Genomic DNA, 26,994 nt, shown 5'->3' with positions numbered 1-26,994 from the left:
AGCAGAGGCATTCTTAATGAAGTGGTTTTGGTGTATATGTGTGTATTTGTAGTTCATTGAAAGGCAGGCACCTTATTCAAGCTTAAGGAGAGCTGATAAAGAACATAGTGTCGGTGATGTGAGAAACAGTACCATTGGTTTAAACAGACAAAACTTCTGCTGTATAAAAATGAACATGGCATCAGTAAAGACCCTCCACCCCCAAAAAACACCATCAAAACTGCTAAAACCAAACCTAATACATTGATGAAAAGAATCTGTACTTACGGTTCAGGGACTTGACGGCACAGTGTAGCTTCTGGCCGTCTGGCTCAAGCAGCGTTCCGTGAAAAACACAGCCGAAATGGCCTGCAGGTTACAACACGACGTACAGCATTAGTCAATCATCATCGGGGAAATGAAAACCTCGTGTTTAAACCTGTAGAGGACTAACAAACAGCACTTCTTTACCCCACACAAATGACAGTGATAAATGGGATGCAACACTTTCAGGTCCAGTGACAATAGGATCCAGCTGTGATGGAGGCCACACCATTAGTGGTAATAGATCTGTTACCACTGTGCCATAAAACAATGATTTAATCACAAACTTGGCTAGAAAACAGTTAAGAGTTTGTTAAGGCCATGATTGTATAATGGGTTACTTGAACCCTTGAGGCCCAAGCTGACATAAAATTTGACGATCCTGCGTTTCACCGTGACTCAGAAACATAACAAAAGCATGAAGGTAAAATTTGGCGGTCCATCAAAGCAAACTGAGACAAGCAGATTCCAATTGCTTGTGCGCGTGTCTGTGAATGTAATTTAGATCAGATATTCTGCTTCATGGCTTGATCTACTCATAGATTCAGTCAGTAGACCGCAGTTTCTAAATCTTGCCCATAAATGACCCCCACCCACCCCAACTAAATTAACCACTTAGCATTCATCGATCAAATTGATGCAATCAGCATCCTTCATTGATATCATGGTTTAATGAAGCCTTTGTCTCGAAAGAATGATTATAGCCATGTGTCCTTTTAATCGGCCTCACAATCACAGCAGTACCAGGAATAACATAAACATGTCTGTCCTCTGCGTACATATAAAAATTAACTTTTGGTGCAACAGCATCATGGTGATTTGATTGATCCGTGGAGGAAAAAAAGAAAAGAAAAAAACCCCTCTCTCATGTGTTTCACACTCGAAACAGCAAATTCACCATCACACTAAACCTTAGACCTCCGAGTAACTCAGTATGAAGCTTTATTCATTAGTACCCCGTATAAGCTCATAACCAGTGCCAAACCCGCTTGAGTTATTATACATTTTATTGAATTATAACTCTGCTTTAAGACATGAAGGCTTGCCCCAGACGGGGAGGGGTGCAGGAATTAAATAAGCGCGGCGTTCTCCTATCACGTCCTTGCAGATGGCTGAGGGTGTTGGATTACAACTCTCAACAATGGATCCTGGGAATACTAGCTGTGAACAAATCATCCTACGCCACTTTGAAAAACTCCAGCCACCAAATCCAGACTTCAGGGGATAATTCAGCCAAGGGGGCAGAGGGCTGTTGTGGGTGACACGGAGGGGTTTGGGTCTTTTTCTCCTCTTGAAACTGAATTTGATCTGCGACTGTGAGCCGCCTACTTAAATGTCACCATTTGAAGTGATTTTGTGTCTGCATGTCATGGTTGCGGTTTGATAATGCAGGCAATTAAAACCTTTGTGGGTAACTTTAGCTTTTGTATAGCTTAGCATAAATCCTAAATACATTCTTGCATTACAACAACCACAATCTTTAAAATTGCTCAAATTTTTTTTTTACAGTATTTTTTCTCTATTTCAGAAAAAAAGGTATAAGTTACAGAAAGAAAGTGTATAGAAATGTTGAGATTGGTGAATGCTAAATGGGCTGTGATGTCTATACGCTGATGGAACATAAAGGTAAATAAGCACATCTCAATAGACGACAGCCTTGAACCTTACTAAAAAAGTATAGATAGATGCACTAAAGTGAATGTTTTATAACAGAGTAGAATTAATTAATAGCTAATTGGAGCGTGGTGTAATGGATGCAGTGGTTAGCACTCTCACAGCAAGAGGCTTCTGTGTCTGGACCTAAAAGTAACGTAATGTAACGTAACGTAGAGCAGAGTAATGGAATGGAATGTAGCGTAGCGTAATGTAACGTGGCATAACGTAACATAGTGTAATGTAGTGTAGTGTAATGTAATGTGACATAACAAAATGCAACATGATAAAATGTAAATCTGCTGCTGAAGTGTCAAAAACTGTTCAGTTCCTGTAACGGCTGACAAAAACAAGTCAGTCTCCACAAACTTCCTGTTAAAAGAACCATATAATACAAATTTAGATCGTGTAACTTTGGCTGTGTTTATCTTGTTTATATCTGTGTGTTAATTTGTGACCGACCACAAAGGTAAAGCGAATGGATTGATTTTTATGCTTGGAGTCCAGATGCTTTTTTATTTTCTCTATAAATGCAAACTGACACTGGACCAAGACTGCGAGATTATAAACACTGGCGCCGTTTTGAGGTCATTTAATCACCCTTGTATTGTGTATATTATATATAGTGTGCATTATTACATCAGAGTGCACAATTTAGGCATGCTGTACAACACTAACAACAGTCCATTTTGATTTCAGGTTAGTGCTTTTGGTGAGTACTTAATTATCACTGCATTTTTGAATGGTCACAATGATAATGCATGCTCATTTCGAGCTGCAGAAAACAGCTGAAATGAATCAATCTGTCATTATTTTTCCTTTCCTTGCGTTGATGAATCCACCATTCTTCATGTGTTCATTAAAAGACTTGACACAGCAGTTTGCACTGGATCTTCATACACAACAGTTTCTACAAAATGAAATCTTTGCCTCCCACCTCTGCCGATGACCTGGTTGAGATGGAGAAGCAGCCGCTCCCTGGCGATCACCACGTGCTGAACTTCAGTAAGTAGGTCTGGGTGGAGGCAGGATGGGTCAATGTGGACCGGGGCCATTAGCAGGGGTGATACCAAATCACCATCAATTCCCATTCCCATTCCCAGACCCATCCCTATCCCACCTCCTAAGGCCCCCAATCTGGGAGACAGCAGTTCCCCATTGCCCCCATAGATAGGAGGAGGTGCTCGGCATGTCTCGGGCCTGTCGGTGCCCTGATCTGGAGAAGTAAAGGAGATGGTAAGGTCAGGGGTCAGTGACTGTATCAGCAGTGCCTCGAGAGGTCAAGTTGCATTATGTGATCAGAGAAGGATAGCTACGAAGGCAGTAAGAAACTTAACACTGTAATTGAGGTCGACAGAGGTGGAAAAACAAAGGTTTTCTTCTATGATTATAGTACAAGGAAAAGAATTCTAAACTACCCACATTTTATTTAAAAGCCAGAACAAAAAACAGCCAAACGGAGTGGACACAGCTGTTAAGCTCAGCTACTGATCCTACAACCAAACCTCCTCCTACAACCTGTCCCTGCGGGCAAGCGTTAGTTCATTAGTAAGTCTATCTTCTTAGATTTTAAGCCTTTCAAGTCACATTTTAGCAGCTGGAAAACAGCTTTGACCATGACACTAAATATCACGATACAGGCCTCTCTCACAGCCTGAGGATGCAAAGTGAGAGAACAAAAACCGCAGTTTTAGAACCACAGTTTTGCCTGATGGTCAACAACTCTACAATCATGCACCAATTGTGTTGGCTGTGTGTTAAAAACAGGCCATGGTGAAACAGATTAAGAGGTGACTACTAAAAATGATAATTGCTTAAAATTAATATGTTTGGAATGCTAATCTGTATCATGGTAATACATTTAAATTATTTGATTTTTATAGATAGTAACTAATCAAATCAAATGCATTATCAAAGAATCAATCACAAACTAACAGAGAGATGACATAGCTCTTTGGAGCTCTATAGTCTTTTTATTACGAGAGATTAAAATGGTTAATTACCTGTCTGTTTCTAGCGCTACAAAGAAGGTGTTTCTGGGGAGCAATAAAACGCTTCCTTGAAATGGACAAAACTGCTTAATTCATCAAGGCAAGGGATGTTAATTCACAACATGTACAGTAAGGCATGCATGGCTAGCATTAGCGTTCAGCCCCACGGTGAGGGAAGCAGAGTAGATAGGAGGGAGAAAGGTGGAGTAGGAGAAGAGGTTGACAGGTGGGGAGGGGCTTATCTGGTTGACGTACCCTCCAGCAGGGTTGTTCTATAGTCGACTGACTCGTGGGAGACCATTTCGTTAGTGGGGCTGACACTCCTCGCGTTAGCCAGCCTGTCCAGATGCTGGATGTGACCCCGGCCATCATACCACACCTCAGACAGATCTAGAGACAAAGGGCAACGGGATGTAGAAAATGTAATGGAAAATTCAGTGGAAAGGAAGGATGAGGAAGGACAGAAGAAGAGAAAAGATGGGTGTGTGGGGGTGGGTGGACAGGAGGGAGGGAGAGACAAATTACTGAGAAAGGCGAAGCATTTCCACCAGTGCGCCCCTCAGACAAACTTTTAAACGTCAAACCGACCAGGCAAAATGAAACCCAGCAGACACACATGCACACAGGTTAGAAGACACAGTGAAGTTCATTTGCAATTATTAATGTATTATATATGCACATTATTAATACTTTTCTTAAATCACTGGTGAGCTGCTGCAATCTAATCAAACATGTTAAAGGAAAATGGCATTCTAGTCATTTAATAAACTGTCCGAATTTGTGAGTACAAGTCATAATTAAAATAACATTTCGGAGCAGATAACATTTGGACGAGTTGTAAAAATAATGCTGTTATACCATTGTCCAGGGATATCAAATGGCTCTAAGCCTCAGAACCCGGAGTGTCGTGGGCTCTGTGACCCTCTTTGGTCTTACCATCAATGTGTTTGTTCTTCTTCCACATCAGCAGCGATCCCAGCAGCAGCAACAGCAGGCTGACGCACACGCAGCCCACAATGAGGCCCGTGTAGTCCTGCTCCTGTGCCAGCGTCACCTTGCCAAGATGTCTGATGGAGTCCGCCTGACGCCACTGAAAATGGTTCATGGGATAAACAATATGATCAAACTGTCATCCACTAGAGACCCCACTTTGTGCACTTTGTTTGCTTTACACTTAATTAATTTCAAACTTTCTAATAAATATTACTTTCAGTATGACAATTAAAGTGGACATTTTTCCTCAAACAGTTACATGCTGGAAGAACGATGTAGCAGTGTTGGTGAGCAGCAGTGTTACCACTGTGAGTGTAATCGAGTTCCTGACATATCAAATTGGAGACAGGGCTCATTATGCATAGTTTTTGTATGAATACAGCCTTTCTCACCATGTCTCAAGTTATCTTCCTGAAATAGCCTTGCAGCCCTTGCTCTATTGACAAATAGTTTTATATTTATGTCATCATAAGAAGCAGGCATGTGTTTTCTCTTGTGTTGGCTCTGCTCTTTACTCTTTTGGGGTTTATTAACACACCTGACCATGAGGTTGACGAGCATTTTAAACAATAATTAAATACTACTGGGTTGACTGATTTCCTGTACAAGTTTTCACAGTTCGAGCAATTGCTTGAGGTAGCACCTCATTTTTCCGTGTTTCTACGACAAAGTGGTACCATTTAGGTCTTCGAAGGATCATTTTACTGTATTTCTTAGTATAAAAGGAACATTAAGTACAGTACTGTGATTACTTGAGCTGTAAGTGTACATTGATTACACTGATACACTTCTTCAGAGTAACAACCTAACAAAAGATGAAAAAACTCATGACTTCTGCAGCACAACACTGCTGGTGTGAGTGGACTGGAAACCAGGATCTGCTTCTAAATGTTCAACATGATCTCTCATCTTAAGCTTATTACAAATTAACTTTCCTACAGCTGCATAGGGCCATTTTTCTAATACTTATAGACTGCACTATGGTGTCTGTAGCAAGAAGCTTGAATAATAATGACTATCACAGCAGACATGATACATACACTATGTCATGCATGCATATATGGCCATGCATGCCACAAAAGCTTTTAAAAGCATGAAGCTGGCACTCAGTCATACACACATACACACACACACACACACAGTCTGTTGCCACAGTCTGCAGCCAGATTACATCAGTGATATTGCTTCTGCCATTATTAGGTTCTGTGGAAATGAGGTTTCCACTGCTGCTTGCTGCTGCAGATGGGATGATGTGTGTGTGTGTGTGTGTGTGTGTGTGTGTGTGTGTTTTGTGTGTGTGTGCCTGTCTGTCTGTCTGTCTGTGTGTGTAAATGAGACTGTCTGGACATGTCTGAAGGTAGGGGATATATGAATGCGAATATGTGTAAGTGTGTGTGTATGTGTGTGTTGGTGTCTGAAGGCTTGTGGCGCTAAAGGATATTGGCTGACCCTCCCCTGAGATAAAAGCTTTCCTCTGAAGTCCAGTTCACAAGTCAACAGTGATGAGCTAGATAGCTTTCGGTCTGGAGGCGAGTGGATGTTATCTCTAAGGATGACATGAAGAGGTCTATAGCTCAGCAAATTATATTAGTTTGTATCACAAGAGCGGGCATTTCTAAATCTACTATGATGATTGAAGGGCTGTTAGCTACAACGAGGAACACTAAAATTCTCGAGAAACAAATAATTGAGTTGTACTTTCTAAAATCTGTTGAGTAAGAACCTTAACGTGCCATATGATCATGGTGCGATATATGTTACTGTCAGATCGAACAACATCACTTTTACGACACTTTGCAGTGTTGCAGGTTCATTTTCAATCTAAAAATGCAAATTAAATATCTGCAAAATAATTCCGGCCAGATTGTGCTCGGGTGCATACCGTTTTCTTTAACAATCCTGCATGTCAGGATAAAAACCAAACCATGAAGTCCAAAGAACTACATGAGAAACTGCAGTTGAAATTGAAGGACAACATTCATCAGGCAGTTGCATAAAACTCTAATAGGACTGTTCATCATCATCCAATTCCGCCACTGTAATGATGAAGCATGGTGATGGTAGCATCATGCTATAGGTTGATTCTCAACAGCACGAGCAGGGAGACAGGTCAGACGTGAGGGAAGGATGAATGTGGCCAAATAAAGAGAGATCATATGACTTGAAACTGTGGCCATGACAATGCTGGAGTAGCTTACCCAGACTTATGCCATAGAAAATTTGCTGAAAGACATGACGTGACAGACTGATAGAGTTCAAGACTGTCCAAATACAGTTGTGCAAAGCCTGCAGACTTACCCAAGAACATGCCAAAGGAGCCTCAAAAATGTATCAATTAAGCATCTGATATTTAAAAATGCAACATTTTTAACATGACCAAAAACTCAGTGAGCACACTGGAGTGTATAGTAGGAGCAGAAGTGACCTCAGTGCTGATGTATATTCAAGTGACAAGACAGCTGTTGGTTGAGGCTGTTCACTCAACACACTGTGTAAAAGACTCTTTCTGAGCTGTTTTTTATTAGGGACTGCTTTAGAGCAGACTTATTGAAGTTTCCTGTAAATGATCTGGAACACTGAAGGAATGTAGTGTTTCCCATGAGTCCTCCCAGCAGACAATGGACTAATGGCAAAATGGTGTGGTTAAAGCTAACTGATGGCTCCTACAGTGATGTTAATTTTCATTTTATAATTTCTGTTATTACTGCTACTACTAATAAATAATAATAATGATAATAAATAATATAAAAAAACAACTTAAACCTGAGTTAATTGGTATTAAAACAAAATTTTATGAAATATAAATAAAATACTAATGGAAACAGAAAAAAAGCTGCACATACTCTCTCCATCTTTCATCAGAATATATTACTGCTCTGTGGCGAGTCACCCTCGTTTCCTTCAGAAGCAGGTGCTGTTATATGATATGATACCTTTTATTGCTGAAATTCCTCCTGTGAGCCTAATAATACAAACAGAGGGGAGCTTTCACAAAAATGCACCATAAGTGGTTTTATGGGCTTTTGTTGTATCAAATCCATTCACCTCCAGACTATCTTTTAGAATTGTTTCATCATCATCCTCTGGGAACTTGTGCAGGTAGAAACAGGGTTATGACCGGTAAGTGGCTAGTTTGTTACAACCAACATACTTCTTCATCTCTGGCCAATATTTCACTGGAATCCTAGAGATGAGTGAGACGGGTCACGGCACCGTGCATTGTTTTTAGGGAAATGAATACAGACTGAAATATTTAGCTTGCTATTATGTGGGGAAGATGAAGCAGGACGTCAGTGGAAGTGGGGTGGAAGGGGGTTAATGTGTAAGTCTGGTGTGTTGATGCATGTTTGTGTTGAACTCAGTGAAAAAAAAGGTTTTATTAACTGAGGTGTTAACTGACTGTTGGACACTTTGAGTGGAGGTATAGAGGTGCGCTGCCAGTGTACTTATACATGGTGTGGTTTCTCTACTTTTCTCCACTTGTGTCTTAATTTTTAATTTAGGATTTTTGTAGGTTTTAGGGACTAATGTGTAAGTGTTTATTTTTTGTTTTTTGACCATCGAAAAAGCTAAAACTGGGCACATAGGGCTGATAATAAACAGAATATAAATATCATTTTTATTGTTTTTATTTAAACTAACACTTGATTCCTTATTTGTGAAGCCATAACAACGCCAGTCTCTGCCAGTGGCTGTGTAGTGCACATTTTTCTCACCTCCACCTGCAGCTCCTTGGCTGTGGCAACCTGTAGCTCAGTGGGTACGATGCACTCCAGAGTGTTTCCGACTAGAGTCAGACTTTCACAGCTGTGGTTGGAAACGGTGAGGACCTGACAGTTCATTGCTTCCCTGTCCATCCGATCGCCCTGCAGTAGAGCGAACGGGGTGGAAAGAGAGAAAAGAAGGATTAAGGAGGGAGCGAGAATAGGAAAAAGAAATGACATTTAAGATCAAAATTTTCCAAAGGTTGGTCAACTTGAAGATTGAAAGAGGACTCAACAACATTGCACCAAACTTTAATACTAAGATAAAGATTTACATATTTAATTAGCATTAATCAGTTCTAGTAAGTTAATTTTACAGTCCTCTTGTGCATTTGCAGAACTAATTCTCTCGCCTGGAGCCAAATTTTGGAGGCAAACTCATGGCTTTTTTTGAGGGCATACTGGAATTTGTAAGCAGAAGGCACCGAAACCAGAGGAAAGCATGCCAAAGCAAATGAGGTGCATCCTTCTTCTTGGCAGAATTCATCATGACTCATAGTGATTTAAACCAGTGAACACAAACTGGACATCTTATTGGAGCTGATGAGATTAAGACAGAGCAACTTATTCTAGCTGCGTGAACCCTGGTGGGATGACAACAAACACCCCACTGAGATGTGACTGGAAGCACACGCAGCTGCTCACCACGTGAGTGTGAGTGCGTTTAACTGAGTTAGAGAGCATGTGCTCTTTGACGGAAAGCTGTGAGAAAATATTGGCGCTTAATTGGCTCTTCTGTCTCCACTCATTTCCTACTCTAGGATTCTGTTGTTCCCGCATGTTCTCTGCTCGTTCTTGTTTTTGTGATTTCACATCTCTCTCTCTCCCCCTCTCCCTCTGGCTCACACACAGACATAAACACACTTGTTTGAGTGCAGCAGAAGGCAATAAAGAGAATGATCACATTCCTTGCGTGACAGCTTGGGTTTTTCCAATTTGATACAGAGTGGTAGCTCACACCTGTTCCTGCACTCTCACACACTTTCCCTCTTACGCAAACACACACACACACATGCGTGCACACACACACACACACACACACACACATAAAACGCTTTGTCTGAGAATTTGGTAAATTATGCACTCGCTTGCAATTACGTTGCTCACAAAGACAATACAAGTTCATCCAAACCACTTCTAATGTTGTGTCTCCTCCCCATAGCGTGACTATATTATAGACACTGCAAAGAGGGGTTAAAGTTGTTAAAAACAACAGCACAGTACCAGTCCCTCTAAATAAACTGTTGCAATGAAAATTAGAAGTGATCAGGATAGTGATAAGAGCCTGGCCACGAGCCAAAGCCAACAGCCTGGTTCCTTCACATGCTTCACACTAGTTCTGTCAGTCAAAGGTAAATATTCCTTTATTTGGCTGTTATTTGCAGCCATTTGAGGCTACAGTTATCAGATGGTGCTAAATGAGCCCAGCATCTGCCTCTTTAATGGAGGCCACTGCGAAGCAGGGTTATCAGATGTCGTTAAATGCGGCCTGTTTCGGTGCAATGACTGGTACCACCTCCCCGTGGGTAAAAATGGGAGGTTTGTCTGGGCTGAACGGGGGATATATGTTGGGGTGTTGGTGGATTTAGCATCAGGGGCAAGGTCATGTCTGGGAAAAGAGTGAAAGAAGAAGAAGAAAAGAAAAGAAAAAAAAAAACAGCCAGGGTCCCATGCAAGAAGTTCAGCACAGCTGCCATAAACCATCAACAACATAAAAAAAGGGACAAGGGGAGAAATATGTATTTCATTGTGTTCCTACAACAGACTCGGGGGACTGTGGTGTTCAAAAAGCAGCATTAATATGTCAAAAGCTTTGCCCTCAGCAGCAACAACAATGCAAGTCAATAGAGAGCATGCACAGAGAGGTACAACAGTGGAGGAGGGATGGGGATGTTGGTGTGGAGGATGGAAATGATGGGAAACTGACTCTGCATCCTGTTTTTCTTTCAGTATTGTTTCCTTCCCCACTTGACCTGGACCATGGGGGGCTGTACGTGTGAATGTGTGTGAGCACTGGGAGGTAAAGTGCAGGAACTATGGGGTGTGAACTTCCACCTGTCTCAAACTTGTCAATCTAACTTGTGAACTTAACAATACAGAATAGAATACAAACACTAATGATTTCTTCTGTTTTTGTTCTATTTTTCTTCTGCACCTTTGTCTTGCTCTTGTCAAGCGAGCAAAGCATTTCTTGAACTTGAAATTGAAATTTGTTGCGGCACATAAGAAGAGATTTTCTTAGCCGGGTCAATTTTCACTGAACAGTGCACTGAAAGTTCATAATGTTAAAAGTTGGTTTATTGTGCAAATCTCCTCACTTTGAGCTCCACTATGCTCTTGTTGTCCTTAGAAGTGAGCTTAGGGTCCTGGAATAGCGGGTCTTCCACATAGATCATATCCATCTGTTTAGTTGAATAGCCGTCCAGGACAAATGACACCTTGGTGATGACCGGCGGCTGCATGCCCAGTTTGACCAGAGAGGGTGTTGTGCACTGGATGGAAGTCTGATTTTCACCATACACACAGCTCTGGTGGAAAGACAGGTGGGACAATAGACAGATAAAAATGCATTAGACCACTGTGGAAATGCAGACACCTTTCAAGATCATTTTAGTTCATTGAAAAAACAGAACAAAACCAAAACCGTGACTACTCAGGTACTCTGGGGAAAAAACACTTTCCTTGTTAAACTCCAGGGTGTTTCTTTTATTAAGAAGCTTACAAGCTCTGATGTAAGGTTGCAAGGAATTAAGATAATAATGTCTGGGTGATCAGAGACACATGTTCACAAATAAAGGAATCCAAGTTATTTGTAGACACTATATCAAAATATATCTTACTTTGTCCAGATTTATGTACTGTTTCTTTTCTCTGTATCTGACTACAGAGGAACCATTCAAATGATCCAATTTAGATTCATGGAAATCTATCCTCAGCTTGTTGTGACTTAAAACAGTGTATAAAAAAAAACAAAAAACAAAAAAAACAAAAAAACAAAACAAAGGCCATTCAAAAATAGTCCGAACTGCATAAAACCAACTCCATTTCTTGACTGCTAGCTCTAAGCTTAACCTTTAATGATACATAAAGAGCAGCAACCATTAAAAAACCACAACAAATGAGAGTTGATTTTTGGCACCTCTGACCCAGTCTTTAAAATTACAGACACACATCTGCACACATGCAACTCTTCAACTACTCTAGATACTTGGTAATGGTTAAGCTCTTGATTCAGTCACTCTGTAGAACAACGATGTAATAATTCTTCATTTGGGAGCTTCTCTTACACTTACATTACATGGGACGGTGCCTGCTTTCAGCCACTGCTGTGTTTACACGTGTGGCCTAGGGGCACAACAGAGTTTTATCCTTTGTTGGATTCCACCCACATAGGCCTCACAGCTTTTGTGCTTGCTAAGGCCCCCAGTGAGAGACAGACAGCTTGGAAAACAGAAAACAGCCCTTTTCATTAAGGTGTGGCAGAGTTTCATGTTGTTTAACGTTAATAAAGGTATCCAACAGGGATTGAGACACTGAGGCTGACATCTCCAGGCAGAGATCTAAACATGATGTGGTTGACTTAAGGTCTAAAGCTGGACTTTGTGTCTGTGTATATCCATATGATGTTGCACGGTGTGCTTATATAAGGGAAACATGAAATGTTAGAGTGCTACAGACTCACGTAAACGAAATCCACTGCAAAGAAAGTACGACAGAGGTCAGCAATAACCTACTACTATGCTGAACATCTGCGTGTTGGTTTCTGTACTAGCAAGTAGTCTGTTTTTAAATGCTGGGCTTTTTTGTTAACATTTCTGTGCAACTGTTAATTTATATAACTTTGGTCTACTTTATGGTGAACAAAACTTTTGCTTGAAATCTGTCAAAATGTAAAGTGTAGCTCACATAGAGAAACAAAATTCAACACATATGTAACATTAATATGTTGTAAAGGAAACGTAGTCTTGCACAAAGAATCACTGAGCTGTCCACACTTTAATAAAGCATAGGGGAAAATCTGGGATGTGGTATATCACTGCAATTGCAATACTAATCTGAAAGCTGTTTTTCACATGCCTTCACATTTAAGCTAATAGTGATTACACAATGATTTGCTAACTAATCTTTTCCCTGTAACCATGCTGTTTTATTTTTTGGACTAAAGAAGACAACACTGGATTTAGGTTTATGTCCAGACTCTAATACTGAGGTCAAGCTTAGAGGCAGAATAAAAGAAAGGGTTTAGCCATTACACAAAGCAAATACCCATGGAAGTGACAGAAAGCCGTCAGAAAGTGTGATGGCATCATATTCTTCCATGTAGGTGCTCACAAAACAAACCACATTTGCTTGTCTGTGTGCTGAAAGATCAATGTTGATATTTGCTCTTTGGTAATGATAGACTGTGTTTATCTTCTGGGTTACAAAAGTAGATGTGTCCTTGAGAGCAGGAGCAGGAGGTGGAAAAAAACCTGCTGTGCAGGCACACGGATGTTTTTGTGAGTCTTTACTGTCATTTAATGGTGTTCTTTAGGGACACAGACAAGCACCATGGAGATTTTTAACTTCTATTTAATCAGGAAGTGTAACTCTTGAAATAAAGAATCTCTCTTGTGACAGTGTCCTGGTGCAAAATGGGCAGGATATAGCACGCATGGTTTTCAGTCGCTCTAATAGTGCAATTTTTTTCCCCCTGAAAAACAAAGAATCACTTTTAACACTCTTTGTATTTTCAGCCTTGAATGCCAGTTATGTGACACTTAAAGAGACACGTCAATAATCATTGAATAATTACCGAGTAACAGCATAACAAAGAACAGGTGTTAGACAAGACCACAACAGCCAAAAGAAGACTAATATTTCCATTTCAGTAGCACACGTCTGTTCCAGGACTGCCATGCTTTTCTGACTGAATGAGATGAGGAGAGCAGCAACAGCATAGAACAGAGCTGATTAAATCAGCATGAGATGGGTTGCAAAGCAGCTTGCAGATGCACAGTCTTATGATAATGGATCATGGGCCATGTTGTTTATATGTTTGGCTCCTCCCATTAGAGCTAATGTGTGTGTGTCTTTTTCTCCCCATCCTCCAAAGTGTGTGTTTGTGTTGTCTCAGACAGATGAAGACTGCTGACTGGCTGATTTGAATAAGTGCCCGAGGCTGGATTGGATGATTGTATGGATAGACGCCTCACCCCTTGTCTTCGCTACACTTAACCAACAGCCAGCCAGTTGCTAGGAATTTTGAGTCTCTGTGTGAGAATACTGGACTAAAACCTTAAATGAATCCTGCAAATAGTTCACAATTATTTCAGCGGCTCCCAGTTAATAAACAGTAGACTGGGTTCCCTTTACTGTAAGCAACAGGGAAACCTGAACCAGCTCCAAATGCACTTTAAATGGGACCTATTATCATTTTACTTTATTTCCAGAGCCATAGAATGTCAATGACATCTTGCAATCTGAAATTATTATGTGTGAAAAAACCAATGGTGATGTGAAAAAGACAGGTCTGGAGATTTTTTTTTTTTTTAAACTTTGAGACAAACAATTGAAGCAACTGCCAATGAGAGCAGGATACAGGTGATTAGCATATCACCTGGTAGTGCAGACATTAGAGGGTTATCTACACAACTGGAACCTGGAATAACTGCTAGTGACCAACCGTCATCTTCAACGTGATATGAGATGAGTGACTCACTCCCTGTGTGGACTGTTTTTTTTCTACTTATCTCTAATGATCTTGGCTGCAAGATGGTGGCGTGCATGGATGCAGCGGCTCACTGCTCTTCACGTTTGGTGTTTTTTATCTGTCAGCGAGAGCAATCATCTCCATGGGTGTGGGCAAAGAAATCTCCATGCACCCGCTGTTCAAATCATTTGTTTGCAAGGAGCAAAGAATGAGAAGAACTATAGAATAGGCCCCTTTACACTTTAATATTTTCAGTGTATTTTCTTCACAATGGGAGGTCTGAATTCTTAAGACTATGACTTGAGAATAAAGAACCAGCGTTGCTCATGGGGTTAGACCAGTTGGGAAACAATGTATTATAGAGTCAGTATAGTTTATTATACGCAAAATCACTTGGCAGACTGGCTGAAATCTGACTTCTAACATACTGACTGATATCTGCCTCCCTGGAGAGGTGCTCTGACTGCAGGAACAGCAGTACTGTTGAAGTGTGGCTGAAACTTCCTCACACATTTGCCAATCTGATTCCCTGGTGAGTAGCCCAAATGGACACACATGAACGCACGCAGAGGAAATGTGCATCTGCAAATGCTTAACTGCAGACATAAAGGCACAAACACAATCAAAACACAAAAGCAAACATAAAGTGTGTGTTAGTGTGTGAGGGTAGCTCCTAGGTCTCATAACAAAAGCAATCCAATGCACCTCTCTCGTCTACATATCAATAAGGAGCGGACAGAATAGCACGGAGGGTAACCCCCCTCCTCCTTGCCTCCCATGGGTGCAGTGAAAGGAAAAATATCCCGTGAATTAGTGGAAACTGCAGTCAGATTCATTGTTTGGTTGATGTCTCCTCTTATTTAAGGAGAGAAGGTGACGGGCTTTAAGTTGGGAGCAGCTGTGAATACAATTGCTGGGCAAGCTGGACAGCAAGTGAGCCAAGAGGTTTACTGTGGGGTGATGAGAGAACCAGCGATCCCAAAAACCTCTGCTGTCCCCGAAGGATCATTAGTGTAACAGCCTGTGAAAAAGCCAAGTCATAACGGAGCTCCCACGTACAAAAGTGCTTGTCACATCAAGAGTGATTTATACCGGAGCTGCTTCCTACCACACTGCGTTGTGCGGTCATACACTTTGGGTTTAAAGACTTCACTTCAGCTGCGTCTTTGCTCGGCTTTTTAGTGTCAGTTTTATTATTTCTCATTTTGCCTTTTATATAATGCATTTTGCACCCCCTTAGACACTCTGTCTTTTTATATATACTCTTATGTTTACTTATTTCTTTTCAGTTGCTGAAATGAACTACACTACATTAAATATCTTTATCTATAATATAATGAACTCTTTGCTTTATGGGTTATCAAATAAACACAAGTTTATTTGAAATCCTCAAAATCAGGTTTTGGAACTGTTCGTTATGTTTTAGCCCACAGATTGACATATCTGGTATTAATTACCTGTTTATTGTTGACAACAACTGTCTCGTTTTTTCTTGATAAATGGCTTGTACCGCTTTTATCTTACGGCCTCGTATTTTAGCCACAGCGCAGGCCTAAGAGGAACAAATACTTTCAGACACCTACCAGCTGCGGGGGGCCATGGGAAAGTAAAGAAACTCTGTGAGGCATTCAGGTGTCAGCTGGAAGGATTATTTCCTTCAGGATGAGATAGGAAGAGGAGTCTGACACGAAACAAGCCAATCTGTGAATTCAGGCAACAGGTGTCTGGCTGCGGTGAAGCCTCCAGTTAAACCAAACTATCTGTGATGGTGCAGTACAGCAAAGCAGTCCTGGCATCATGAACTCCACTCCCCGAGCTTTGTGTTAAGAGTAATGTGAAAATTCACAGATGACATTTTGCTGTTTTTTTTGTGTGTGTATATGTAGCCTCCTTTGACTTTGTGACCATGCCAGCTTTTCACGATGGAGCATAAAAGAAATCTCTTTGATGTTTGTGGGAAAGCTGAGATTGGCTGAGACTGGGCTTTACTGGAGATCTAAAGGCCAGATATCAAGTCAACACTGGCTGTTTTTTTATGCTCTGGCTCTAGCTGAGACCCCTAAATCTCTGCTGTTGGTTTCTCAGTAGGTCTTGGTTTACTTTCTACAACCTGTTTTAGTGTGAAAATCTCAGAGCTGAAGATCTCATCTGATTGGATGGCAGGTTTTTCTATCAGGGCGAAAGATCATTGTTTAACAGCTTCTTGGACACTAAGCTGATCACATGGAGTTTTCTGAACACAGTTCTAGAGGCATGACACGCCGGCTCACATTACTCTTGGCGATAGAAACTTCTGCGTTGTCCATTTGTGAAAGATCCTTGCAATGAGACACAATGAGGCTTACAATGAGACACTTATACTGTCCCTTCCTAGGCTAAGGCTTAACCCATCCCGTTTACTGGAAAGAATTTAACAGGCGACAGCTGGAGCCCTATGGGGCATGATCCCTTCCTAAATCATTAGTAATAATAGCCCTTTTTATACAAGCATTTCACTTCATGCTTTCTCTTGCCCTTTCCAGAAAGCCTGAAATTTGTCTTTGCTATTCTTTGGTCTGTTATTCCGGTTCAAAATGAACAATAATCTCTGAGGTCGAAGGTTCATTTAAACATGCCTTCAGTCATCTCAGAGCCACACACTGTCACAAAACGTGTTAATAACTTTAAAGTGAACTAAACCATGACTACCCGCGTATAAGCTTCCATTACCGTAGGACCAGGTGACACATAAAAAAACCCCTTTAAAAAGCGAAATGGCCCTACACATCCCATAAAACTACAGATGAAATTACACCCGTCAAATTTGGCTGTAACAGTTTGCTACAAACTGAAACTGATGGCTGCATTTTTCAAAACTGTAACTCAGCAATATTTGTTTTTTGATGTGCACGTGAAGAAAAACGTGATTTAATTAACTAAACAGAGAGGTGGCATCACCCACTGGTCAGTCAAGAATCTACACCCCTGCTAACTGTTCACACAGGGAAGAAAATTACAAAAGTAAAGCAATGTGGCGACAAGAGAACAGAGATTGTCAGTGTAACTCAACAGGCAAAAATAACATGAAGTAGGCAAATCTTGGAACGTGAAGTGGACAGGTCATTTTTTTTTCTCATACTGGAGATTAATGACTGAAGCAGCTGACATTGACATGTGAGGGGATGCTAGAGAAATGCTAAAGAAGAAAGAAAAATAATAAAGGTATTAAAAAACCAAGAAAAAACCTACTGTCTCAGAGGAACTCAGTGGATGTTTGCCAACAAAATACGCAGTGATAACAGCTACACTGGGAGGTCCGTCTACTTGATGGATGAAGTAGGAATAGGAACTAGTAATTTTGGATCATCAGGCTAATTTCAGAGTTGCATCTGCTCGTGCTGTTGGTGTGTAATGAAGCCTGAGCTCCCTTGAGACCCATCAAGTGTTGACCTGAACGCAGGTCAATGACCAGAGAAAGGGAAAATGAAAGATGAGACACTGCAGACTGTGTGTGTGTGTGTTTCGGAGAGTGTGACAGAAAAACAAAGACAGATAAAAGGATATTCTGCCACTAAGATTTGACATGGAGGTCTTATTCCATTAGAGTAGGTGTTTTGTTCAGGTATTCGTGTGTATTTACCAAGCTTATTATTATCTCCTGACTGAACCTGCAGGAGCGTTTCACGATGACAGATAACATCATTACACTTCTTGCCCTTAAACCGCCTCCCTAAAGCAAACATCGCACACAAAGAGACAGGGCACACGTTCCCTGTGTGAAAGGACCTGTTTGTTTGTTTTGAATCACCAGAAAAACACGCCGCGTTTAGTCTCAAAGAACATTTGCTAGAAGCTAGAACATTTCTCAACCGAATATGCAATTGGAGAAGTTACAGGAAAGTAAGAGCAACCGTTTCTGTTTAGTTTCAGCTGAAGGCAGGACGAGAAGAGGTTAAACTTACTTAATTTACTTTCTCTCTTAAAGGAGAAAAAATGGTATCATTTTAACAGCAACTGCAATGAAACCCAAGCCGTGAGACTGTTGTCCAAGTGCACTATGAGAGTGGATCAGAGGATCAGTAAGTTCACATCGTCGGAAACCATGCTGGGTAGTTTATGCGGTCAGCATTGTTACTTCAGACAGGACTGAATTATTCTGGCTGCAACATGAAAACTTTGCTAAGACAGCAAAACACTTGCCAAGAAGTTTTTTTCCCTTTCTCTCGCCTGTGCTTTACATTGAAGAGCTTCATCTTTTTGCTGGGAAGTGAGGCAAAACTGTCCATCCAATTCAGTAATATCACCCATAAAAACACTCTGACTTACAATGTGAAATACTTTGAATGTCATTTTGCAGTGAACCACAGTGTAACTGCACTGGCACTTTGGTGAGATGTCCTAAATGAAAGTGGGGATGAAATTATATAATCTCAGCTGCACACATTGTGGACAAAGTCATTTTAATAACCTGTAGCGTAATGCATGGATAGCGTAATGTCTGCATGGGTAAGTCAGAGCAGTCACAACAATGTAGAGGGTAAGTGGATAGCCACATTTCACTTTCTGATGATGACATTTACTTGGACCCAGGCAGACCCTCAAAAACCCGCAAATGCAGGAAGTATTACACTAAGGCCATGTGGACTGGTAGAAAAAAGTGCTTTTAACCTTAATGATGACATTGTACAGCTTCCCTCTGTTCAAATATGATCCTCTTGTTCAGGTGATATAATATATGAGCTATAAAATGTCATTTATCAAGAGTCTAATAGGCCGGATTAGTCAGTAGAAATGTCACTGTAACTCAAACCAGTCCCTTGCCTTTGACTTATGACCTGGATGACATTTTATATACATTTAACAACTTCTTAAGGCTTTTATAATTGAGCTACATCAATTTTAGCGATTTTAAAGGGCCATAGACAGCGTGGTGAAAGGCGTGTGTGTGTCAGGTTGTATAATTTAAAACACCTCCAGGCTTTCACTGTAAAGTGGTGCGTGTGTGTACGTGTATGTGTGTGCGTATCACTTTCGTGCAATAAGTGGAATAAAACCTGACGGAGGTGAGGTGAGCCAGAGCATCCTAAAGGCTTTGCTTCTGCTACTGTGCGTGAGTCAGAGGTTACAGCTGGATCCTGCAGATCAGACTGTGGATTTTCCATTTCCTTTCTTCTCATGTCTGTCTGAAACTTTAGCTTTTTACTATTGTGGAGAAATCTTTTTTTCTTCTAAGAGGTTTGTGGAAGCGTGGGTATGCATAATGGCAATACCATGCATGTGATAGTGAGGTACTGGAATGTTTATTTTTCTCCATTTCGCCTGCTGCTGTTCATCATGTGATTTAATGGGGCCCAGGATATGAGAAGCCTCAAGACCTAAACTCAGAAAAGTAAATTAGGAACCAAAAAGTTTACTTGACATATTCATGTTTACATTTTCATGATTTTTTTTAAAAACCACAGAGCTTTAAACAGTGGCTTTTTTCTGTTATGTTGATGTTTGAACCGACGTACAAAAAAAAGGAAGGAGAGGTGGCCATCTCCAAAGTATCATCATCTCCAGTCTGTATTTTTCAAACCAGTGGAAAACCAAATTTCAAACCTATATTTCTCCATCTATTTAAATATTCACTGACAACAGCATTTAAAATAAATTCCCATCCCAACTGCTGATATTAATGCCAGTTTCTGCAGTCATGCAACTTCCACAGTACAAGTTCCACCCGACATAAACTTACTGAGTAAAGCTCATGAACACACTTTTTAACTTTGTAATGCAATTAATGGATTTCTCATTTTAATGTTTAACATCCAAACTGTACTTACTACATGGAAGGTCTCAGTATTCTCACCAATGGAGACAAGCATCATGGGTTGAAGGCCGGACTTAAGGTATAAACCATGAGCCGACACTGTGCAGCCTCCGCTACAGTGAGGTGGGAGAGAAAGGATATTAGCATAGCATCAGAAGGAGAAACAGTAGATTCCTACAGGGAGTGACCAGCTGTTAGCGTTAGCAGTTTAGCCACTCATCACCTCCCACTCATTTCCTACTGCTGTAAAAACTAAAGCATCAATCGGCAGTCGAAACGCCAACTCACTCTTTTGTACTTCATCTTGGGTCAAGAAATATATGTCTGAGCTCATATTCGGAGGAAATTTGCTTAGACTGCAAACTGATATCCAAACTAAACACAATTCCACTTACAAAAAAAGATGGGACGCTGGGTAAAATTTAAATAATAACAGGATGCACTGATTTACAAATCTCAAACATATTTTATTCACAATAGAAGATAGAAAAGCAGAAAATGGGAGAGGAATGTTTTCCCATTTCTGTCAGATAGAGGATTCTAGCTGTCCTGCGTCCTGTGTCTGCTTTGTGGTACTTTTTGTTTTATTAATGCTCCAAATGTTTTCAGTAGGGGAAAGGTTTGGACTGCAGGCAGACTGTTTCATTACCCATACTTTTCTGCTATGAAGCCATACTGTTCAAATAGATGAATTATACAGTTTACTGTTGTCTTGCTGAAATAAGCAAGACATTCCATGAAAAAGACTTTGTCTAAATGGGAGCATGGGTTGCTCTAAAACCTGTATATACCTTTCAGCATTGGTTGTACCTTAACAGATGTGCATGCTGCCAATTCAGTAGGCAGCTGCTCCACCTAACCATCAGGCATTTAAACTGAGGAGTGATAACAAACCAGATCAATGCTCTTCTATTTGGTCTGGCCCATGTTTCCAAAAGGAATTTGAAATTTTGATTTATGTGACCACAAAACTCTTTTTCACTTTGCCTCAGTCCATTTTAAATGAGCTTTGGCCCAAGATAGCAGCCTTTCTGGATCATGTTCATATGGCTTCTTCTCTGCATCACTGTGTTGCTATCACTTTTAATCTCCATTTGCAGATGTGATGGTGAACTGTGTTCACAGACAGTGTTTTCTGTAAGTGTTCCTGAGCCCATGCAGTGATTACCACAACAGAATCAGGCCCAAAGATCACGGGCATTCAGTATTGATTGTTTGTCTTGTACCTTGAAAGCAGAGACTTCTCGCATTTCTGAGAATCTTTTGATAATATTACCATATACTGAAAATCTTCTGAACTTTACTGTGAGGAACTTCTTCTGGAATTTTATCACAATTTGAAGGTGTAGTTTTTTTGCAGATGGGTGAAACTCTATCCATCTACACTTCTGAGAAGCTCTAAGATCCTCTTTCATACCCAGTTATGATAATGACCTATTGCCAACAGACCTAATTAGATGCCAAATTATTGTATTGTGTTACTATAGGGTATTTATCTAACAATACAAAGCCCCTTGAGGTGATTGTTGTTGTGATTTTGAACTAATGAATAAAGCTGACAACTGCAGTTGTTTCTTTTTAGCACCACTTACATTTCCAGCCTTATGTTGCTCCCATTGCAACCTTTTTAAGACATGCTGCTGCCCTTGAATTAAAAGTGAGCTAATATTTTTTGTGAAATAGTAAAATGCCTCAGTTTAAACAGTTGAAATGTCTTCTATGTCCTACTGTGAATAAAATATGGATTTATGAGATTTGTAAATCATTGCCTCCCAACTTTTTTTTTTTTTTTTTTTTTTTTTTTTTTTAGAAATGGGCTTAAATATGTAGTAAGCAGTTCAGCTCTGGCCATCACACAGATATGGCTATAAATGATATCAGAATTAATTATGAATCACTTGAACGACTGTTTTAGACATGAAAAGGTTTTTTGTTAAAAAGTTCGTCAGAGCCCAGGAAGAGTAGCTGCAGCTATCGCAGGAGCCAATGGGGATCTTAATACACTGAACTCTAACCTCACAAAGGAGCGTGAGGGCTGGATGTTGTTGATGATCGGGTCTTGGTTGTAGGTGAACTGCATAGGGGCGCGGCGCTCCACCGAATCCACTGTCAGCTTCACAGTTTGGCTTGAGAGAGCAGCATATGGTGGCGTCTTACAGGTCACCTTTTTGGAGGACCAGCTGATGGTGGCGATAAAGATGAGGTCAGGGTGAGTGAGTAAAAACAAATGATGTATTGTTTTTTTTAAGTATGTACAATGGTAAGCATTGTCCAAGAGGCTATTCATGCATTTTTCTCATTGGTCCTGCAGGTAATTCTGCTTGTAGCGCAGAAAAAGGTATAGAATGATGACAAGAGCAAGAAAAACAAGAGATAATGAAAAACTGAAAAACACATAATTTAATTTTACTAGCCTTTGCAGAAAGGCTAATAAAATTAAATGCAAAAAGTCTCCCTAAAATTAAAGTAATGCTAAGGCACAATAAACACTTATTGTATATTATTTTATGATGACATGAAACAAACAAACAAACAAAAAACTCCCCAAAAGCCCACAACTAAAAAAGATAACATGAGATTATCCATACAGACAATATATCTGTTTAAGCCAAACAGAAACCAAAGGCAGGATTAAATAAAAAGAGTGATCGTACCTCTGAACATTGCAGATACCCTTCCCTATTGTCACCTCTCGCTTGCTTCCTGTATCCAGGTTTGCTCCTGTAATGGTCAGCATGGTGTTTCCTGACTTTGGCCCAAATGTTGGGAAGATGTCCCTGATCACAGGGTCCTACAGGTAGAGAAGGAGACAACCACCAACTTTTTGTTTATCTGGAATTAACATTAACATTAACATGTGGTATGATCACTACTGGACTACTAAGTAAAGGTATGAACGTACCCACGATTTATGAAGAACACTTGGAGATTTTAGTGCTCACGATATCAGATTTTCAAATATATCTAGCTGTCAGATCCTCTTTCATTTCCATGGTGCTGCAATATCACCTAAATGGTGTTATTAATGATGGAGGGTAAACTAAATATTTACAAGAGTTGGGTTATTCTCCATATTATCATATATCATGTTGAAAGAGGAGCTCTGAGTTTGGGCTCAGGATTTTGACATTGCTACTTTTACAATTGGGCTTAAAACTTTCCTTTTTGATAAAGCCTATAAGTTAGGCCTGGCTCGGGTGGCCCTGAATCCTCCCTTAGTTACGCAGCAATAGGCCTAGGCTGCTGGGGGCTTCCCATGTTGCACTGAGTACCGTTTTCTCGCAGATCTTTTCACTCGCCATGCGTTTGTACATTTGTGCATTTAATCATTAGTTATTATTCATTTCTCTGTGTCCACAGTGTGTTTTTTGTCCTGTCTCCTTCCCCTCAGCCCCAACCAGTCGCAGCAAACAGATGCCCTCCCTGAGCCTGAGTCTGCTGGAGGTTTCTTCTTGTTGAAAGAGAGTTTTTCCTTCCCACTGTTGCCAAGTGCTCAGTCATAGTCGTCTGATTGCTGGGGGTTTCTTTGTATTACTGTTGGGTCTCTACCTTACATATGAATTTATTTGTCGTGAATATGAGTAATATTAAAATTATATAAATTATTTTTTTCAATATATCAAGAGCTTGTTCATGCGATCATCAGTGATGGCATTCTGAGGCGGTTTGGAAAACTTGAGAGCAAGTTAACTTTCTAGCAGTGTACAAGAAGTTCAGTTGATATTTTAGGACTGCTTACTTGTCTGACATTTGTCACTCCAGGGAAATTTAGCAGTGATGCACCAGTTCATAAGCCCAAAGTTATTACTATCCATTTGGTTTGCACAAGGCTGTAGCCCAAGATGCATTTTAATAACAGGTATGTATAAAGCTTGTGACCCACTCTGTGGGTAAAAAATATATAGTTTTTGAAACTGACTCTAAGAATCGTAAGAACCGAAGAATTACAAATCATCCTAAACAGTTTTAAACAGCAGCTTTACCGTCATCAAATACACTTGGTAACGTGATATTACCATATTCCATTTTTACATGTCAAGAATCAGTTGTGAAGTACTGAGATTTTCAAAACAGTGATACCAAAAAGAAGGGAAAAGGTATTCTTACCACAAAATTGAAACCCCTGAACTTGGTCACATTTTGGCCACTGGTGACCTTCACAACGTCTCCTGATGGGGTGAAGTTCCCATTAAACACCGGGGAACAGTGCATCTCAGTCCACCTATAGCCAAACCCCCCCAAACAACACATAGATCAGGCATTATACCCTGCCAAGCCAGCCGGCATTTAGCTTAATTCAATGAACATCCACTGCCCTGCAGGAATGCACAAAGACACAATTTTCATGGGATTGTGTGGGCAGTGTTTTTATTTTCCCCCCAATTTGTAATGAGGTTGTTTGTAGCAAAAGGGTTCTTCTGAATGGGACATGGCCCCAGTGGATTTGGGAGAGCGGAAAGTCTGCATTCAGCGATTTTTCCCAGCAATTTTTCAGTTAAGGGAGTCATGTGTTGAATGTTGCAGGCTGCAAAAGAGTTAGGGGTGGGGGTGTTTGGGGCTTCTTAACATTCTTCCTTCAACACAATAACCCCTATTAAATGTGCTCTCCCCCTATAGGACACCAGTGTACTGGTCCCTTTGTTTCATAAACACTCACCACTTAACATACACTCTGCCTCTCTCTTTTCCTCTAAAAGGTGGCTGTTCAGATACTGTGTAGAACCAGAGCTGTCTGAATACATCACAGCAGGCCAGTGCAACTTGCACAAAACACATGCACAACATTTATTAACCCTCCCATCCCCAAAAAACACTCTTTAACAAAACACAAGCATACCTGTTGGAGTTTTCTTGCCTGGACAGTTTACAGGAAGCCCCTGCCACCTCCACGGTTACCATGGAAGCCTTGAAGTTCTCTGTCTTGTCGAAGCCAAAGTTCTTGCCACAAATCGTCACTACAGTAGAGCCTCGTATTGGTCCAGAGGCTGGACTAACCTAATGCATTCACAAAGAACATATTTTAAACAATCCCTTTGACATTTTTCTTCCCATAAAATTGAGATATGGACCCTGGACTTAACAGACATCTGCAATACTATAAATATGTTCTGAGATGAGATTTCGAAAGTAAAGACTTGTGCAGTTGAATTCTGAACTTAATTTTGTCCATTTCTAAAACCCACTCAATACCAAGCTTTTTCAACTAACTGGTTTCCTTCTTAGAACAAAAACACTTTGAGCACATGATGCAGAAGAGTAAGTAAGAACCCTCAGAAGGTAACAACCAGGCAACGACTGCTGTGCAAGAAACATCCACTCAGCTTTTCTGTATTGAGGCCGAGTCTTGTAAAAGACCTTCAAGCACAAAAGGTACTTTTAGAGGTACATTTAGGGCAATGGAGATCAGCTGCCATTTTTGTGTGTGTGTGCGTTTAAATGAAGGCAGAGTAGCAGCATGGAGTGTAGCATTAAAGTCCGAGAGAATGGAATCCAGCTGAGCCAGCTGAGCTTAGTTGAGTCTGACAATGCCAGAGCAGAGTTTAGCAGTTCAGTGCAGCTGTAAAACGTCTGCCTCTCAGGAAGCACCTTAACCTTCGTAAGTACTATACAAATACAGTGCAAACACATGCAGATGAAAGGCTCAACAGACAGGCTACATGAACAGTATTTGGCAGGAGAAGAGTAAGAGACAGTCTAAGTAAGGTATGAACACAGCATGGTGTGATTGTATGATACATGGCTCAGGAAACAGAGTCGGGAGAAGTTCCTTAAGTTTGCTTTTTATTCCACAACCACTGAAGAACATATAGAAGAAACTTAAAAACTGAAATATAAATAAGCTTTAACAGTGCTCATTTTGGATGACCAAATCATGCCTGTGGCTAATGATGAACACACGAAACATGCACAAGCTTTGTGTACTGTAGTTACCTTGGTGATCTCAGGTGTGCAGTAGTCCTGGGTCCAGATGGAGGAGGTGCACTCGCTTGCTCTTGTACAGCGTCCATCACACCAGCCACATTCGGTCACTCTTGACGACAACAAACACGAAATGCATGTGGTCAGCTGACCACAGCCTGGGCCAATTAAAGGGACCTTAGTGATCTAGGTGGGCAGAATTCAGAACAAAAGAACTTAATATAAAAACAAACAAAAAACCTACAGGCACAAACAAACAAAAAACGCACAGGTGCATTCCATAATTAGTGGTTTACCTTGTTTCCTGTGGCCATCAGAATGGCTCCATCTGAACGGTCAGCATCGAGCAGTGCTACACTGGTGGTGACAGGTCTGGAGTCCAGGTGGATGTTGACATGGGGAGAGGCAAATCGGGAGAGCAACACCTGAAAGAGGGAAACATCACTGCAGTTATCCTAAAGGGGCTTCAGTTAATACCGATGTCTGACATATACTTACATGCCTGTGACAGAGTAAAAATATTAATATTAGAGTAAAAATATTTTATAAAGGAGTGCTAAAATAGTATGGCCATATTTGTTGGTACCCATAAGGCAACTACTAATCCTGGCATAATATTCATGTTTTAAACAAAGTTTAATTCAATTCAATTTTATCTTTATAGTACGAAATCGCAATAATAGTCACCTCAATGTGTTTTATATTGTAAGGCAAAGACTCTACAATAATAATCTAATAAAGTACCAAACAACGTTTTCAACCTTAATTATCATCACAGGTGTCTTTGAGCTTTTAATCAGTTATTCAGCTTATATTGCCTGTTGCTTAATCAGGTATCACTGTATGCAACATACTGAACATTAACCAGAGAAAGCAAAGGAGACAGCT

At 40.5% G+C, this 26,994-nt stretch overlaps 1 protein-coding gene across 2 annotated transcripts in view; it reads right to left on the bottom strand.

The window, feature by feature from the left end:
• Window positions 1–26,994, bottom strand: part of met (MET proto-oncogene, receptor tyrosine kinase) — a 66,057-nt gene that overhangs the window by 7,864 nt on the left and 31,199 nt on the right. For both annotated transcript variants that reach the window (XR_005613847.1, XM_031736253.2), the window contains exons 4-16: window positions 26,403–26,531; window positions 26,119–26,292; window positions 25,025–25,182; window positions 24,295–24,409; window positions 22,842–22,978; window positions 22,203–22,367; window positions 20,201–20,300; window positions 11,023–11,232; window positions 8,657–8,806; window positions 4,884–5,037; window positions 4,203–4,337; window positions 2,894–3,172; window positions 268–348 (exon numbers count right to left, since the gene is read on the bottom strand). Coding sequence is in view for 1 of the 2 variants with exons in the window: in XM_031736253.2 (XP_031592113.1) it covers window positions 268–348; window positions 2,894–3,172; window positions 4,203–4,337; window positions 4,884–5,037; window positions 8,657–8,806; window positions 11,023–11,232; window positions 20,201–20,300; window positions 22,203–22,367; window positions 22,842–22,978; window positions 24,295–24,409; window positions 25,025–25,182; window positions 26,119–26,292; window positions 26,403–26,531 (1,987 nt within the window). In the remaining variant the exon portion in view is untranslated. The remainder of the gene's footprint in view (window positions 1–267; window positions 349–2,893; window positions 3,173–4,202; window positions 4,338–4,883; window positions 5,038–8,656; window positions 8,807–11,022; window positions 11,233–20,200; window positions 20,301–22,202; window positions 22,368–22,841; window positions 22,979–24,294; window positions 24,410–25,024; window positions 25,183–26,118; window positions 26,293–26,402; window positions 26,532–26,994) is intronic.

This window comes from Oreochromis aureus, linkage group 7 (assembly GCF_013358895.1).
Source record: "Oreochromis aureus strain Israel breed Guangdong linkage group 7, ZZ_aureus, whole genome shotgun sequence".
In the NCBI taxonomy this organism is placed as follows: domain Eukaryota; kingdom Metazoa; phylum Chordata; class Actinopteri; order Cichliformes; family Cichlidae; genus Oreochromis; species Oreochromis aureus.
This window is presented reverse-complemented; position numbering and strand designations above follow the sequence as displayed.